Source organism: Agelaius phoeniceus, chromosome 9 (genome assembly GCF_051311805.1).
Source record: "Agelaius phoeniceus isolate bAgePho1 chromosome 9, bAgePho1.hap1, whole genome shotgun sequence".
NCBI classification, from domain to species: domain Eukaryota; kingdom Metazoa; phylum Chordata; class Aves; order Passeriformes; family Icteridae; genus Agelaius; species Agelaius phoeniceus.
The window spans coordinates 14,303,624-14,321,900 of NC_135273.1; the positions used below are offsets into that span (position 1 = coordinate 14,303,624).

Consider the following 18,277-nt stretch of genomic DNA (forward strand, 5'->3'; position numbering starts at 1 on the left):
AGGGAATGATGGAGTAGCAAGGCAGAACAAAAATCAAGTAAGATCTGGAAGTCTAAGCAGAAGGTGAGTGGTGCAAACTAGTCCTTGCTAGGTCCCTTATGAGTTTAATAAACTCTGTAACATGTTCAGATCCACAGGCACCAGATGCTGTCTATTTCTTACAAAACCTCAGGTGGCCAGCTCTGATAAGCAATGACTGAAGCTGGAATTCTTCCACCACATTGCATAAGGACACTTTGCCTCACAAGGCTGATCTTTGCTTGGTTCAATTCCCATCTAGCTAGAAGCTGCTGAAGAAGCTTGTTGTCAGAAGAGAGTCACATCTTACTCCACACACACTGTCCAGCTCCTTTTTTTGTTACACACATTGAGAAACACCAAAGTTGCTTCCAAAAGTCATGGTCTTGTTTCTCAGGTTCAGCAAACTTAGGTTCAAAGCTCTGCTATATCTTGGGCTGGCAGGGAACTGCCTCCAAACGTGTGGTGGAGGATTGGAAGCCACATTATCTTCCTGTCTCTGAGCCTCATCCTGGAGTCACAACACGTTTTTGTCCAGGTTGTGTTCCACCCCTTTTCTGTGTAGTTTGGGATGAGTAGAGCTTCTCTAAAGGCTGTCTGAAACAGACTGCTCAGAATGTCAATGTCCTTAAAGTACCCATGGTCTGTAGTTAGCCATGTGAGTTCTCTCCTCCATCCACAGCTAGCATACTCAGGAGTGGATACTGGGCAGCATCCAGATACCATGAAAATATGGTTCAATATTTCCACACCCAGCACAAGGGCATCAGTGAGATGGAGCAAGAGGAAGGACTAATGCTCCTCTGCAGCTAATGAGCATGGACCCTCAACTGTGTGCTTTAGTGCATGTTCTCTTGGGTAGGCACTGAGTGAAACTTGGGCCTACCCAACCTTTGCCCAGCTAATGAATGATAAAATCCTGAACTCCTGTTGCGTGAAATATTTGGAAACTGAAGACTGAGAAACAACCCAACATCTGTCCCACACGAGAAAGACTATTGCTACCATTGCTGGAGCAACCTAGAGCCCATGACCTCCCTGGGTGATAGATTTCCCTTCCTACAGAACTGAAGAGTTGTACATCCCCCATCCCCAAGGGAAAATGAAGATAAGCACATCAACAAGGCCCTGAAGGAGGAGAAGACTGAGAGGCAGACAGGCTTTAGATGGTCAACATACTGTCCACAATTCTCTTTAAACTGCTGTAAGGGTGTCCGGGCTGGGTCAAAACAAGTTTGTTTTCTAAAAGGAATGGATGACTTCTAAAACCCAAACCAGGGCAAATGTGGACCCATGTGGAGGATCCACTGGCCCAGGACCAGGGTCAGGGGCCAGCACGTTGGAGGGAGCAGGGGACCATGGCAGTGGGTCCTATGTGACATCCATCTTTGGGGACCACAGGGGTGGCTCTGCATGCACTGTCAGCAGGGCCTGGGGACAGAGGGCAGGCCCAGGAATGAAGAGCAGGAGCAGTGTTTTGATAAAGCTGCTGTGACAGAGATTACCACCAGGATGTCAAGTCACATGCAGACAGATCTCTGGAAGAGTGTGGGGAAGGCATGCAGGGCACAGAAGTTAGAGCAGTCTGATAGTTATCTTCATGGGGTTCTGAGAGCCGCCACTGCAGACTCAGGAAGCAGAGGCAAGACATGCAAGGTCCTGTCTTCTCAGACTGGTGAGGGACCCAAGAAACTTGCCCAAGACCTAAAGATGAAGGTGGACCCCACAGTCATTATAACTCCAGCTTAAACTGTGGGCAGATGTCTGGGATATGGAGCTCACCAAGGAACTCAGTGCCTGGTCCTTCCTACTCCACCGGGCTGTGCTCAGTGCAGGGGAGGAGGCAAAGGCACCTCTGCAGCACTCTGCTGAACCAGCAGCACTGAGGGAACAGGGGTGGCAGACCACAGCTCCGGAAGGCCTAGGGGAATTCTCAGCAAGAACAACCCAAGGGACAAGGACAGTAAGGAGCTCACAGCTTTCAAATCTTAAAAGGAAAAACAGAAAAAAGACAGATGTGTGGAAGCCAAGAAGGAGGACGGTACCCCGGAGGCTCTGGCCAGGGCAGCTCCGAGTGGGCAGAAGAAGGGCACTCACTGCCTTCCTGAGACTCGAGTAAAAAAAGAAAAAAAGAAAAAAAAGAAAAGCGATAAACTGCTCAGCAGAGCACGGGACCGAGCAGCTCCTGCCAGGAGTGCGAAAGAAGAACTCCAGATGTGAGAGCCCCAGAGGATGCCAAATGTTTCCCGAGGCCGGCCGGCCGGAGCCGTGCCCGGCCGGGCCGGGTCAGTACCCTGGCCAGCTCAGGCTGCCCCGCGGCCGCACGGCCGGGCCCCGGCGGGCGCGGCGCTCGGGGCGGCGGGCGCGGGCCCCGCGGTGGCGGCGGCGGCAGCAGCGCGGAGCCGGGCCCGGCCGCGCCGAGCGGAAGGAATGGCGGGAGCACACCCGTGTGGCGGCCAGGTGAGCTGCGGCTGCCGGGCCGCACCGACCGCCATCCCGGCCCCGGAGCGCCCGCCTCGGGCCGGCCCCGGGCCCCGCGCCGCTCACAGCCCGCCGGAGCGAGGCTCTCCCCGCGGCAGGCTGCGGGGCCGGGCCGCTGCTTTGCGGAGGCTGCTCTGTCCCGAGTGCCCGCACACATCCCCGGCCCGCCTCGGGATATCTCCTGCGATTTCGTGCGCACTGCCCGCGGAGGTCACCGAAACTGCGATGGAAATGTTGAAGAACAAGTTAGAAAACACCCTTCGGGAGTGGCACAATCGCGGCGGGCATCCCAGGACTAGTTCAGCTGTACCAGTCCCTTTCTGTGAGTCACCGGCACCAGGGGGTTCAGTAACCATTTCCCACAGGGCAGGGAAGTTCCAAGCTGAGAGACCTCGAGGATGGCACACAGCACGCAGAGACAGCTCCCAGCCAAAGCCGGGTTTCCCTTGCACAGAGTGAAGGAGCTTCTCTAGCCGAGAATTTACACATTGTCAGTGTGGCCTGTGCAGGTGACATTCCCATGGCTCATGCCACCATGTGCCCACAGGCAATTCCATTCCAGGAGCTGCTAGAGTCATGGAGCAGACACAGACTGCAGCAGCTGAGCTCCTGGAAGATGGGAGGAGGAAGGACAGGGCAGAGGGATGTGGTTATTGCCAGAGGAAGGTGTGACAGAAGGGTAAAGAGAAGTAACTCATCTTTCCGTGTCTGTGTGTGAAAGTGAGCACTGCCCACAGCGACCACCACTCCAGCAAAAGCACGAGTCACCACTGCCATGGCACCAGAACAAGCTGAGCTTAGCCATCCTACTCAGGAGACTTCCAGTCTTGAAAAGTGAATTCAAAAGGGGAAAAAAACCCCTCGATTTCATTCTAACTAAACCTGAACACTTTTTCTAGAAAATGGAATATTAGAAAATAATGTTAGTAGCAAAATTAAATAGATGTTTAATGAGTGACCAGGCAAAAGTCTTACGATTTTCACATTGCTAAACTTGTAAAGTACCTACTTTTTAAATTAACAAATTTTAAAAGCTTTTAAAAACAGGTTTGTCTGCTGGAATTATTATAAAATGCCCAGTGATTGCGAAATTGGGAACACAACTTTTTTTTAGAAAGACAGAAGATTTCTCAAGCCACAAACTGCATCCTCCTCATGTCTGTCTTTAATGGGCAAATTTTTGACACATTAGTATCATTCCTTTATTTTAGCTGGGAAAAATTCCCTGTCAATGAGTTCCAGAAGTTATTTCCCACCATATTAAAAAAAAAAGTCATATTTGTTCATTTTATATGTAATAATTCCACTGGATGCTCCCTATTTCTTGTGTCATGAAAACAAGGAAATAATCATTCCCAAATTGTCTTCTCTGTGTGACACCGAGCTCGTGGCATTTGTCACAATCTCTGTCATTTTTTCCAAGATGAAAAATCTCTATGACTGAAAGATATGACTTTGATCACTTCCATCTTCCTACCCCTCACATATATATCCTTTACACTGATTAGTGTGTCAGCTCCTAGTTTATTTATAGCATAAGAATGCTCCCAGTGATTGTTTCCAATTATTTTCTAATATCCCTATCATTAGATCCACTTTTTATTCACCTAAATGTATTCAGAGACCAATCCATAATAAATTCAGAACATTTTCCCTGAATGCCAACTGCTAATTTAGAATGGATAGTTGTACAAAAAGTCACATCTTTCCCTGTGCATGTAATTTTGCATGAATCACTTTTAATTCATACAAAGTAGATGTAGCATGGAAAGAACTGTGAAACTAACAAAAATATGCAATTTAAAAATAGAATTTAGGATACTTATTATAAACAATTAAATACATAACTACAGAAATCTTTTTATCTCACCAATACACAAGCAAATAGCTAACAAATCAGAAGTTAACTGTTTGATTGCACCATTTCCTGCAGTTATTAAAGCTCTTTTCATGCATGATTATAGCAGAACAGTTTTTATTTTAAAAAGAAAAAGTGGAGATAAACAGGCAAGTTGGAAGTATCTCCTGCTCAGGCTCCCTTATCTTGTGTAATGTGCTTTCTACAGCCTGGGGTTTTTTATTTTTAATTTCTAAGGAAACAGCTAAGCCCTGTGACTCTTTATAGAGGCAGAGCAGGTTGTAGCTCCTTCCCTGCAGTTGTGGTGCCTGGGAACTTGGGAGCAGGAGGCTGAGGCACAGAGCAGCCCCAGGTCTGGCAAATCCCAGAAGTCCAAAGGACACCAGAGGATCTTCCCATCTTGGGGACTGAACTCTTGCTATGCCTGAAATGCTACAGCCCTCTCTAAAGGGCTGTGTTTGAAACACTTGGAGGGTGAAAAAAACAACTATTTCCTCTTCAAGCTCTGAAAGGACAGATGTCTAAACTGTTGAGGGACACAAAGCAGACAGAAAAGGGGCCCTGGGTAACCAGAAACAGAAGATGATTCCCTGAATAAAGGAGAATTCGTTTGTTTGTTTTTACCAGGACAACAGGATGGTTCTCCATTCAGAAACATCTAGTGCAGTTTTATGAGCTGGCAGAGCCAAAGGCACACTCCCAGACACATGGCAACAACATTCCCTTTCTCTGGCTCAGGTATCCTCATACCCCATGATCATCCTCATAATCCTAAATCACTAAATTCACAGTAAATCTGTTGCCTTTATTTTTTTTGTAACTTGAAATAATTTTCTGCTGGCTCGGCAGAGGGTCAGAAACGTGCCAGAGCCAGCACAAGGGAAGCAGCAGAACAGTGCACAGATCATAAAGCAAGCATGGGGACCAGCCCTTCTGATGGCAAAGAAACACGAGGTGAGATTTCCTGCCTTCGGGACATAGATTTGAAGGATTTAATCTGACCAAGACTGAGACTGCTGCAGTCCCACCTGCCTTCAATGCAGGCTTTCCTTTGCCAGCACTGTCCTCTACACCTCTGCCTGGTCACAGAGCATTGATCAATTTGGCAGCTGAGCAAGCTGAAGTGCAATCACATCTTTACCATCAAGTTTTGGTCAGCTGAGATCCCTGAACTAATTTACCACACCACACAAACTCAGGCTCCAGGCAGGGAGGAGGAGAGGAACATGCCAGACAGGGCAGGAGGGTGGGAACAGCAGCCCTAGCTGGGGTCAGCTCCAACCCCTGTGTAACCACATAAACAAAATCTCAGGTCATTTAACATATCCTCAGGTCATTATTATCTTCCTTTCCACTCACACATGTTCTAACAGCATGGCATCCTAAAAGACACTTGTGCAGTATGGATTGAGCAAGGGTGAAAATAAGTTCCCACAGCCAGACGAATTTTGAGGCTTAGATGCAGTGTTGGGTACCTGAGGATGCCTGAAGGAATGGATGCAACGCTGAAAGAATACACAGAATGCCAGCATTACAGAGAATGATGTGAAATTTCCCACACTATACTGCCAAATCCCCTGACTAGTATGGAAGGCTTAAGAAACATGAATTTATAATTTTCTTTGTTGTAATTGGACATTTTTCAAATGGTATCCCCTTTAAAAAAGTGATAAAACAGAAGGAAGCAACTTACCAGCAATTAAAAGAGTATTTTTGAAATGTGTTGTCCATACACACTTCAGCTCAGAAACTTCTTTGATGCACTACCTATAGCATGCAAATGTTGTCCCCTTCCCCTCTCCCTCCCATGGCCACACAGGGACACACAAAGTGTCCTTTGGTCTCTTCTCAGCCATGAGAAGGCTACAGAAGTCTACACAAGGCTGAGGTGCCAGAGTGAGAAGCTGTGCACTTGAGTCAGCCCATCTTTGAGAACTCCAGCTGTGAGTAACTCCTCCTTTTCTGCTTTCCCTTCCCTGACAGCACGTTTGCCCAGGGGAAGCTATCCCAGTGTCTGTGCCACCCAGGCTGTCCAAAGCTGGCTCTGTGGCTTTAGGTGAGAGGCAGTTTGGGATCACCCTGAAGATGAGGAGGCTCCACATTAGCCCACTAAACTCATACTGGAGCACCAGCAAGGAGCTTCCAAAATGGGAAGCATTGAGGGTTCAGGCACTGAGACAGCACCTGCAGCACCTCTTGCTGAAACAAGACCAGGACTCCACACACATGTAACACTCCAACACCAGGCTCCAGGACAGCAGGCAAGCCAGGTTTTAACAAACTCAGCTTCAGGAGAGGTTTTGTACCAACAAAAACCCATGCCTTTGCTCCAAAGAGGAGCTGCTCAAGCCTGTTTTCCTGGAAACCAGTGTTTCCTGTTGTCCCATTCCTCAGACCCAGCTGGTCCCTGGCACATGTGAGGCAGTTGAAAGGACAGGCTGAATAGATTGCTTGTTAGGAAACCCAGCAGCAAAAGGAGAAGCAGGTCTACTACATAGACTGAGCATGAAACCTTACATCTTGGTACCTGCCCTGGAATCAGACATGTGCAGAGAAACACATCTCCAGATAACAAAACACAACGCTGAGCACAGCTGGGGAAGAAAAACGAACTCAGCAGGGCACATGCAGAGAAACACCATTTAAGGGAGGGAAAAGTCTCTCAGGCTAAAAATGTTACACCTCTTGATCATAAAATGTCAAAAAGTCTCTGGCACAGCCCCACCTCCTGGTGCCACAGAGCCTGACATACATCAAACTGGGTTTCTGTTTCCAGCAAACCTCAGGCTGGCCAATGCCTTACCCAAATAGGGTGGGCTCCAGGACTGACCATCCAAAGTTGGGGCTGCATGAGATGGAAGCCACCAGGTGTGCAACATAGGTGGGGTGTTAATGTAGCACATTGGATTACCTATTGTTTAGCAAAGTCCAGGAGGTACCTGCAGCCATGCTACCATAGCAGAGACTGCACACCCTGTGGCTCACCAAGAGCATCTACCATAGGCATCCACTTTTAGGAGTTGCCCTGTCAGGTACTGACAAATCTGCCAGCAAGTGATGAAATTGCTGTGCCAGTTTCATACACTGTGCTGCAGTAAATTGCCACATGCACCCTCTTCGTGGGCATCCCAGGCAGTAACAGAGCATGCATCACTTTGTTACCCTTGCTGCCCAAACATGACCAGTTTAGACTGAGGTGAGGCTGTTCACACATACAAAGGAAAGCTATCATACACCCCTGATAACACACAATACTTCCAGGTCTGTGTTTCCAGGAATAATCTGAATAAGAAATGAGTTACCCTGGAACCTAAAGGAGACACCTTATTTCAGGAAAACAAAGTACATTTTAGATACAAGATGAAAGCAACTACTACTACCCTCAAAGAGTACCCACACTCTCTGTGAAAGAAGTGAGAAAAAATGGGTTGGTGAACCCAAAGGCTGTGAAAGGTAAAAGCGATTTCCAGAAGGTGGAGGTGTGCATAGTTGGGACCATTTGAAAGGGAATCAAATACAATTTTAAGTGCAGGGGAAGAGCAAGGCAAATCCTGAGGAGGTCTGATGGTCAGGAAAGCAGAGCACCACAGAGACAGAAAAAACATGGAAGGGAACAGCGAGGAATACCCTGGTCTGAAGAGCACCAGCGGGGCAGAGGGGGTTTACAGGATGAAGATCCCTGTCCAGAGATTCATTCCAACTCCAACCAGCATGGTCACAGGGTCCATGAAGGATGACACAAAGCAGTCCTGGTGCTGCCTCCCATCTGAATGCCTGAGAGAGCCACACGGGTGTGGGCTGTGAGCACACAGTGGGGTGCAGCTGCCTGGGATGTGAACACCACTCACAGTCACTCACTTGTAACTGCAGTTCTCTGAGCAATCGTGCACACGTGCACTTCACCTCTCAGTCCTGCACTCTGGGAGCTGCTGCAGCCTAGAGGAACATAACAAGTGCCCTTCCCTCCCCCTCTGAACACAAGGCATGGGAGCAGCTGTGGGGGCTGCAAAGAGAGCCCAGACTCTGTGGGCACAGGCCTGGAGTCTGTCTGCACCCACAGGCAGAAGTGGCAAAAAGACAAACACTCAAAGCAGAAAACAACCAAACAGTCACTTATCCCTAAAAATCTCTAGGGTGCTGCATAAGACTTTAAAATTCACTGATTTCTCTGTTAAATGTTTTCTGACTTTTTTAACTAATCAAGCCCCCCAGCATCTTCCCCGCTCCCATGCCATTATAAGAAATTTCAGAAAATAAGTACTGGACATATAAAAGCCCATGGACATGGAAAACAACTCCAACCACCCCAGACAGCTTGGGGAGAAGGAAGGGTACCTAGCAAGATGCTTGTTGGCTTCCCCCATGTTCAGGTGCTGATTGCCATCAGTTTTCTGTGCTGTCTGTTGAAGCTGTAAGTCCTCAGCAGCAAGAGCAAACTGCATGTCCTGATTCCAAGCAGGTCCTGGGTGAGCCACAGATGAGGGAACAAAAATGGAGCCAGGGCTCCAAATGGAGACGGTGGCTGCTCATACCCGGACAGCAGGGCAAAGAGCTGTGGTGGCATCAGGATTTCATTTTGGAGAACTGGATCCCTCTAGTGAAGTACTTAGTGCAGCCTCAGCACAAAAGGATGTGAGCTACTAGCAACTCCAGCCCTTATCCAAATAGGGTGAAACTCCCTGACCCTGGAGTTTGCACACAGATCTTAAGAACAAATACGAGAGCTTTGCTTCCAGGCAGGAAATCCCTTTTACCACACCTTTCTGATTTACACCAATGCTTGATACACACCACATGTGTCTTCCCCTTCCTTCACCCACATTCACAATGGTTCTGTTCCATATTTAAGTGATGAAAAGTTAAGACCTGTGGTTACAACTTCTATGAAAAGCTTCATTTTGAAGGCTGCTACATTTCAATTTTATTGCCATGAGGAAAACTGAAAAAAAAAAAAGCCAAAATATTTCACTCCTTCCTTAACATGAAAGCTGTTGTGAAGACATTTAATAAGTAAGTTCTCTCCTGCAAGTTGTTGAAATATGGAAGGTGGGAAAATTTATTCTTACAAATGTTTTGTATGAGTCCCATCCACAATTTTATGCATGACACTTAATTTCTACTGTACAAGGTGTCTGTGGCAAGTTTGGTCAGCTTTTTTTCCTGAAGTGCATCTCAGCCGGCAAAGCTTACAACAAACCCTTCCACTGAGATTTGTTACAAGGAGAAAAACAAGGAATAACATCGGGGCTGCCCCAGCGAGGAGAGCGAGTGAAAGATGGAGCACAAAAACTTACCCACCTGCCTGCGTGTGGGAATAGAAGGACATTCATCTCAGAGATGTTATGTAGGGAAACAGCAGGAGTGAGAGCCATCAGAAAACTGGCAAATGCATCTGCTTTTTCCATTCAGGACTGCTGCTGACTAGATCTCTGCAAAATTTCCTCTGTTCCACAGACCTGCCCAGTGGGATCTGTCTGGCATTAATTGGCCTTCAAAATTACTTATGGAAAAATCTTAAGCTAATTTTTGTAAGTCGTTGAGTAAAGGGGGGGGAAAAAAAAGCTTGTTTCTTTAAAAAAAGAAACAAACTAAGCAAGAGAGAAAAATCAATAAATTCTTGCATGTGGACATCGTATTCTTCTTCTTAATAGAAATGCCTCAGGACGGAGATATGGCCCTAAATTTCCTACTCAGTTTCTTTGTGTGAATTATGGGCCGCGAAAGGTGAAAGCCTTTTGTGTACTGAGGTCCGACGGGGAGAAGGGCAGAGGGGGAAGAGGGGAACAGCGGGAAGGCGGGGGTCAGGCGGTGACTTTGGAAAGAGCTCGGATGGCCGAGGGGTTCGGAGGGGGAGCAGCCCCGACCGGGCACCAGCAGGCGGGGACCGACGGTCACCGAGCCCGGAGGGACCGCGGGGAGCCCAGGGGGCTGCGGCGGGCACAGAGAGGCGCACAACGGCGAGGTCCGTGAGGAAAGGCAGGGCTCCGAGAGCCGCGGCAAAGAGAAGCGCGGGACGGGGCATCCCGGGCTCCGATGCCCGGCCCCGCCCGGAGCCGCGGCAAAGCCTCCCCTGCCCGCCGGGGCTGCCCGCCGAGGCTCGGGGGCAAAGGGAGGCAAAGGACGCAGCGGGGCGGGGGAATGTGAAAAGTCCCGCTCCCCAGTGCTGGTCTTTTGTTCCCGGGGGCCGACACCCGCCGAATCCCCCGGCAATGGGGGGAGCGAGCTCCGCCGAGCTGCTCGGCTCCCCTCTCTCGGGAAAGAAAGGGAACGGGAATCTTCCCCTGCCCGGTGCCCGGCGACAGCGTGCCCGGGAGCGACACGGCCCCGCCGGGCGCGGGGAGAGTGGGGCAGGCGGAGCGGGACCGCCCGGCTCCCGCAGCCCCCGCTGCAGCGCCCGCCCCCGCCCCGGCCCCGGGGCTCACCGTCCTCGTAGTTCTTGAGGTAGTAGTCGGGGCCGGGCCCGCCGCGGCTCTTGGCCGGGTTCTTCACATTGTGGAACTGCAAAAAGTCCGTCCTCTTGCCCGCGAAGCGCAGGAAGGCGGGGGCCAGGCCCCGCGCCAGGGTCACCAGCCGCCGGGAGCTGGGGAGAGGAGAGAGAGGGCTGAGGAAGCCGCGGGCTGGGCCCTCGCTTCCCCAATACCGCCAGCGACCGGGGAGCACGGGGCTCGAGGACCCGCCGTTGTCCCGCCCGGGGCAGTGCGAGCGGTACCAGCGGCTGCGGGCTCTGCGCGGGCCGAGCGGCGCGGCCCTGGAGCGGGAGCCGCCCCGCCCGCCGGTGGCGGCCCGGAGGCCGGCGGGCCCGGCTCCCCCCGTCCTGCCGGCGCCCTCCGGACAAGTGCAGCGGCGTCCAGGAGGCAGAGGCGCTCAGCACCACGCGGGACCGTGCCGCGGGCCGAGCCGCTGGGAGGGGAGAGGAGCGGGGAGGGGAGAAGAGCGGGAGCCGTCCCGGCTCCGCTTCTCTCGCGCCTTCCCGCATCCTCGCCCTGCTCCTTCCCCGGCTGCCGAAAAGACCCTCGCAGCGGGCGTGCGGAGGAGACCCGCTCTCCCTCCCCGACTTACCCAGCAGGGAGAAGGCTCTCTGGCCGTCCCAGCGCCTCCAGGCCGCGGCCGCTCCGCACCGCCGGTGGAACCCAGCGCAGCTGCAGCCCGGCTCTGCCCCCCGCGCAGGGCTGGAAGTCCGGGGAGCGGAGGGCTCGGAAGACCTGGCCGACACCCGCTCTCTACCCGTCGGGACCCGGGGAAGGCTCGGCTCGGCTCGGCAGGCGGCCCCGTTCCTGCTGCTGTTTTTTGTTCCATTTTGATTTTTTTTTTCCCCTGTGCTGCCTCGGCCCCGTGTTGTGCTTTTTTGCAGAGGAGCGGTTGCTGGAGCGAGGGGAGCACGACATTTTTGCAGTCATAACTGATAAGTCTCCGAAATGCTTTCTCCATTGCAAACATGTGCATCTTAATGGAAACCATGGCCTCGCTCCCTCCGTCACAACAAGCGCCGCCAGCAGCGCGGAGCCCGGCAGGGCTGGGCGGCGGGGCCGCCGGGGCGCCCCGCGGGCGGCGTGGGGAGGGCGCCGGGGGGCTCCTGCCTTACCTTAAGAAATCGAGCCAGCCATCATGAATGATGGAGGGGTCCAGCTGCAGGGAGAGGAAATTCTCACTGATTATCCTGACAGGGCTCTTGGTGTTGACATCAAGGAGAATGAGAGTTCTTCCCTTCACACCTGGAGGTTTCTCCACCGGCAGTGCTCTCCTGTCCCCAGCCTGGGAAGGCAGCGAGAAGGTGGCCATGAGGGCCAGCCCAGGTGCCATCAGGGCTAAGAGCCCTGGGGGGCAGGAGCTGGGACAGGGCATGCCGGAGAGCAGGAAACCCCTAATTAACTCGCTGTCTGCAGGGGCTCGCTGGTGGCTAATTGTCCTTATCTAAAGTGTGGGGCGCTCTGCCTTTTTTTGCAATGTTTTGGTGTTGGTGGAGGGGAACTCACGCCCCTGACCAGCCTTTCTCGCAGCCGGTGCCAAGACTCCTTGCAGCCAGCACCGCCCCTTTAAGAGATGCAGGCTCCAGACATTTTTAACTTTTTGAAGGTAAGGGGAGGCTCCTGGTTTAACCCCCTCGGCTCGGGGCCCGCCGCCCTGCCGCAGCCCCGCCAGCCCCGAGCTTTCGCTTTGCGCCGGCTCCGGCGGACGTTTTCGCTCCCGCACCACGCGAAACAGGGACGGAGTCGGGACACCGAGACACCGGAGAGCTCGGGACGGGGACCGGCGCGCGGGGGCCGGCCAGCACGGTCCGAGATGGTCGTCGGCTGCAGGAACGACAGAGCCGGTAAGGCAGCGAGGACGGCCCTGGATGGGGAGGGGGGTAGGGGGGATGGTAATCACCCCGGAAAAAGCCCCAAGCGCCACCTGAGGGAAGAATTACCTCCACACTGCGCCGGGACCCGCTACGCTGGGCGAGGCCCTCGGGGCTGAGCGCTGGAGGCTCGGACGGGCGCAGGGGGGCTGGGGGCCGGCAGCGCCCCGGAGCCCGGGCGCGGCCGCTCGGTGCGCCCTGCCCGAAGCACAGGGCCGGTCTTCGCACGAGGGCCATCGGCACTGCGGGGAACCGGGGCACGGGGAATCGAGCCGCCGGTCGCCTTTTCCCGCCTGCCTCCGAGCCCATCGGTGTCCGACCAGCGGCAGGGAAAGGAGAGGGGCGGCAGCAGCAGTGCCTGCTGTGGAAACGTCCGCGTCGGGGGCGGAAAGGACAGCACGGTTTGATGGCACCGACGAGGAGCCCTGTGCTGGGGCCGTCGCTGCCTCCAGGACGGACCGGGCTCGGCGCACTGCAGAAGTGCCCGCGGCTGCGGTTGCCAGCTCTGGGCGCAAGGTCATGGCACCGGGCCGGGGATCGGTGGCGGCTGCTGACGATGCCGGGAGCCTCAAGGAATGCCCATCCGACTTGGACATTGTGTCCGTCAGCAGCCGCTCCCCGGGAAAGCCCCGAACTCCCACAAGCAGTCTGCTGCCTCCGGGACACGTAACGCGCCCGCACCTGGGCTCTCGGCCGCCGTGGCCCGCCCCGGTTCCCGCGTCGCCCAAGCCATGCGGGACGGAGGGCGGGCGGCGGGAGGGCTGAGGCGGGCCAGGTGCGGTCCGTCGGGGCCCCGCAGCCCCGGGGATGGGGCGGCCGCAGCACCATCTGCTGGTGAGGGGCCCGGCGCGGCGGGGGAGCCGGCACCCACCTGCGGACACCCTCCGCGCCGCGGCCGGGAGGTGCCGGGGCTGCGGGCAGCAGCGCGGCTTCGGCATGGAGCCATAAATCTCACCGCAAGCGTGGCCGAGCCCCGGGGACCCGCCAGCCGCCCTCGGGGAAGCCGCAGGGGCGGATTCGAGCGGCCCGGGCAGCCGGATCAGGGGCACCCCGAGTGCACGGGCAGCTCCCTGTCCCGGCAGGGCTGCCCGCCCCTGGGAACCCTCTCTAGCTTCTCCCGGTGTCCGTGCGGAGCTACCTGCGGCCCCCGACCGCCCCAGTCAGGGCCCGAGGGGCGGCGGGAGCGGCCCCGGTGAGCCGGCGGCAAATCCCGGAGCCCGGTGCGCTCGGCGGAGCCCCGCAGAGAGGAGAAGCGCTCGGCCTGGCCCCGGTGAAGCCCGGCGGAAATCTCCACTCGCCCCGTCTCTCTGCCCTTGAAACGCCCCAAGAGAAGAGGGGCAGCCACCCCTGCCAGCCCCGGCTCACTCGGGCAGCGGCTTCGGGGTACGGAGCCGCGGCGGTGACGCGTGGGGAAGGATGAAACGTACCTGTGGCTCTGCTGGGGCTGAGCAGGGAACACTCGAACTGGGATCTGCCGTGAAACATCCCGGCAAAGCGGAGACGGGAGCAGGCTCCAGCCGCGCCTGGGGAGAGGCTGCCGAGCGCAGGCTGACCCAGAGCAGCAAAAGGGTGCCCGGGGCAGCGGGCTCTGAGCGCTGGAAAAAGTAAGAGGATCCGGGAAAAAGAGCTGTGCAATTTCAGCTGTGCAAAGCCCTGGCATCCCGGCACAGGAAGAAGGCAATTTAAGCCTGGAAATTTGTGTTCGGCTGCAAACATTTCTGCCGAGGTTTGCAATAGCACTCAAAACTGACCCAGGACCTAAAGCCTCTGCTTCAGAAGCTGCACAGTTTTTTGGGTCATCTCCAAATGAGGAACGCGAGTTTCAAAATTATCTCGTTATTTTTTAATAATTTTTTCTATGCTTACAGAGGATGAGAAAAACGCTTCAGGGGTATTTGTTGTGATTGCAGGCCGAAATTTTGTACCGTGCCTCCCTCCAAGGATGGTTCTATTTTCAAACGAAATTCCAGAGTGTTCTGTAGTAAAAGGGGGGGGAAAAGCCACAAACAAAAACTAAACAAATTATCCCGTTTAACCTCCTTTTTATATATTTTTTTTCCTTACAAACACATTACTTCGAAAGAGAAATGTGTTTATTCTGAAAAGTTCCCCACAATTTGTCTCTGCTTTGAACGCAAACTCCGGATGCTTATCTGCAGAGATATCACCAACAACATTAAACAGCGGGGAAAGAGGCAAAAAAAAACCCCAAATGCCGGAGTCACCTTCCAGATTCTGGGAAGACGACGTTGAAGGAAATACTCATTTACCTCTCTGAGCTTTCCAGACCAACACCGGGAGCTTGCCCCAATCCTGTGCCCTCGGAAATGCAGTTGCACCCCACTTTGCATCTGACCCCAGCAGCTGCAAGTTAAATCTAAAAATACAGTGCTTTGGGCTTTTTTGTTTGTTGGCCTGTTTTTCAATAAATTGTAGGCTTTCTATAGAAAACATTTAAACGCTAAAAATTCCCCGGTTATCCGCGAGCGCCGGGGCAGCAGCGGAGGTGCGGGAGCCCCCAGCGCCGCCAGTCCCGGGAGCCGCCGCCGCCGCTCCGGGACGGCCCCGGCATCCAAAAAGAGGGGCCAGGGCCACCTCCTCCCCAGGCAGGCACGCCAGATAGGAGCTATCTCAATTTACACCAGCTGCGACCCTGGCTGGCCGTCCGCAGGGGCGGCGAAGCGATGATCCTTTCTTATATTACGATAATTACTTTCGAAAGCCTAACTCACATAAAAAGTATCTATAAAGATTTACTCGCGGTTTTGTCAATTTCGAAATAGGTTTCTCCGTTTTCCATCTACTCTAAACTTGCTGGTTTCAATCTCCAAAACAGTCATTGGAAAAGAAAACTGGGGGTGGAGAAGCATTTCTATAAAGAGCTTAACCAAAGCACATTAAATATTTTCCCAACATCACCAAATAAACAACAATTCTCCAGCTCCCTATAAACTATTTAAAGCATGTCATATCATCTCTTCTGCTCTTGCCAATGTACTTTTCTTTTAATTTACAAGCTGATTAGAGCAGGGGCCTGTCTTTTTGTATATATTTGCAAAATATTTGGCACCCTTTCAGTCAGTTGCAGTTCACAAACACTTAAAACTGCATTTAACTTCATTATTATAGGTAGTCACTTCGATTTTTCCTCTCTTTTGTAGAGCTACTGCCTGTGAAAGTGCTTCTTGTAAATGGTCTGAGCAGTTGTTGAAGGTTTTCAGCAGAGGAAACCTCTTCAGATGGGAAAAAAAAAATAAAAAAAAGAAAAAAAAAGAGAAGAAAAAGCACAACGGGAATCTAAACTCAGATCTCAGGCTATACAAATTGGCCCAAAAGAAAATGGGGGAAATCTCCTTCGGAGGAACATTTTTAGTACTCTAAAGAATAAACTTTGCTCATAAATGATGAAAGTTATTATCATCAGAGGATGTCCTGTACCAAACAAACCTCCATTAGGCTGGGAAGGATAAAACAGGCTAGACAGCCCTTAAAAAAAAAAAATCATCATGTCTTTGATTCCCAAGATATCAACCATGTCTGTTTCTTTAGTGCTGTCAAGTAAATCTGAGTTATGGATGCTCTAAAAGAAGCCAGCAAGGAGAAAATTCAGCAAGTGAAAATTAAGAGTTATCCATACTTCACAAAAATACACTTTCTTTTCAAGCTCTTAAGCTTCTGCCCTGTAGAATGGTATGGCAATTTCTTAGAAGAGCAAGACCAGTGAATGTGGTAAAGCTGTGATCATCAGAGCATACAATTGCATGACCGATTCTTTTTACTGAGCTTTTTGCTCTTTCTGCAATGCAGTGTCCATCATTTTCACCACAAGAGCTTTAACGTCTGGAATGCAACCTCCTAAAACTGCCAGTGCCTCAAGGTGGGTGTCACAGCCTGAGCTCCACTGCTGAAACCATTTTGTAGCCTGTTTATGTATCATGTCTAACCTGATCAAACAGACAGAGGACAGTTGCTTGATTTAGTACAGCATCCACATATTGCTCTTTAATGTAGGTGATCTGGGAAGTTGTGTAAAAAGCAAATCCCTCTGTCTGAGCGAGAAGGACTGGCTGGTTAGGGAGCTCAGGCACAGCAGGAGGAAAGCAAGCCTACTGAGAGAGCTTCCTCCCTCCATACATGCCAAAGGCAAGGCATCCATCAAAGCCAGCAGCCTGGTCAGGAAAAGCACAGTTGGTTGGCAGTGTTGTCTTTGCATTTTTGCCAGCGTGAAAGGAGCACAAACTGGTATTTCCAAATCTAGCCATAGGAAAATAGAGCACATTTCTTTGAGAGTCATTCTGTACTCACTAGCTGTGTAATGAAGAAACCTGTAAAAAAAAAAAAAAAGGTGGGGGGGACAGGGGCAAAAAGCACTGGTGCCATAAAGGTTGTGAGGTTGTGAGTGTGGGCTCTCCCTGGGTGGAACACCACAGAATGAAACTGGGAGGATGAAACGGAGTTTTAGGCAGCTATCAATCAATGATTATTTTTTTTTCTTTATTCCAGTTCTGTGAGAAGTTAGATTCCATGTACTCTGTGGGAATAAACAGCATTTATTGTTTCCCTTACCTGCCTTATTGTCTTACTTTATCTGATTTCTGATGCATAGTCTCAGAACTTCTCTTACAATCCCAGGGTACTCTGGTCCTGCAGATTTGTCCATAGGGAGAACTTATGAAATCCCAAAGTGCTGAAGTCCCAACAGGACTTCGAAGTCCTAGAAAGACAGAGATGCACAATTTCCATAAAGCTGTAGGAATTGCTCTGGGGTTCAAACCAGGTGCCATCTCAGCACACAGAAATTCCCTTTCCCCAGTGCCTCTTCTGCAAGCAGAAAAAAATCCACATAATGACTGAGAACATTTCAGTGTACAACAATGCCCTTGGACAGAGAATGCTCTTTGGCTCCATTAACTTCTCTGTACTCATCAATGGCCAGGTCTGATTTCACTTTTGTCTTTCATATCTTGAGAAGCAGCAAATACAGCAGCAATTTGTCACAGTCAAAGAGATACAGAGTGAGAACACAACAGTGAGACTGGAGCTCTGCAGTGCCCTGAAGACCACAATAGCCTTGGAAAACTTTTTCTTCAGACTGAGCCCAGCCCTGAGCAGCAGAGAAATGTGTAGAATTATTCCTGTTTCACATCATCACATGAAAAAGAAAGAGAAGTAAATATGCCAATTTTACAAGCCTGAGAATGAATGCAAGTGAGTATTTGTCCCACCATCTGGGGGAGATGATAGAGGTGAAGGAAGAGGGAATATGAGGGGGATGGTAAAAGTTGACAGAGACCTTCTATTTTTCTGGAGGGATGCTTTACATTCCAGCAGCAAAAATGGAGGAAGCGGACATGAGAATTAGATCAGAGAGGGGAAGTAAGAAGATGGATGAAGTGCAAGACTGGAGGAGCAAACGAGTCAATTATGAAAAAGAGGAAGGAACTGTGTGCCGAAATCAACGAGGAGATGGAGCTCAGGGGAAGGAACAGCAGCCAAAATGCTCTCAAATCTGAGAAGCTGCTGGGGTGAGAGAGACAGAAAAAAATTGGAATATTTCAGGTAATGATAAAATTGTAAGTCCC

General features: G+C 51.7%; 1 protein-coding gene and 1 long non-coding RNA gene across 4 annotated transcripts in view; one reads left to right on the plus strand and one right to left on the minus strand.

The window, feature by feature from the left end:
- Positions 1 to 12,199, minus strand: part of HPSE2 (heparanase 2 (inactive)) — a 104,730-nt gene extending 92,531 nt beyond the window's left edge. For 2 of the 3 annotated variants that reach the window (XM_077183008.1, XM_054637525.2), the window contains exons 1-2: positions 11,940 to 12,199; positions 10,780 to 10,937 (exon numbers count right to left, since the gene is read on the minus strand). In XM_077183008.1, the coding sequence (XP_077039123.1) occupies positions 10,780 to 10,937; positions 11,940 to 12,199 (418 nt within the window). Of the gene's footprint in view, positions 1 to 10,779; positions 10,938 to 11,416 lie in introns of all 3 variants that reach the window. The other variant, XM_077183007.1, reaches the window with a different exon arrangement.
- A 341-nt stretch (positions 12,200 to 12,540) lies between these two features.
- LOC143694768 (uncharacterized) lies at positions 12,541 to 17,260 on the plus strand. Its single transcript, XR_013183452.1, has 2 exons — positions 12,541 to 12,668; positions 15,857 to 17,260. It is a non-coding gene; the product is annotated as an uncharacterized LOC143694768 (long non-coding RNA).
- Positions 17,261 to 18,277: the final 1,017 nt, after the last annotated feature.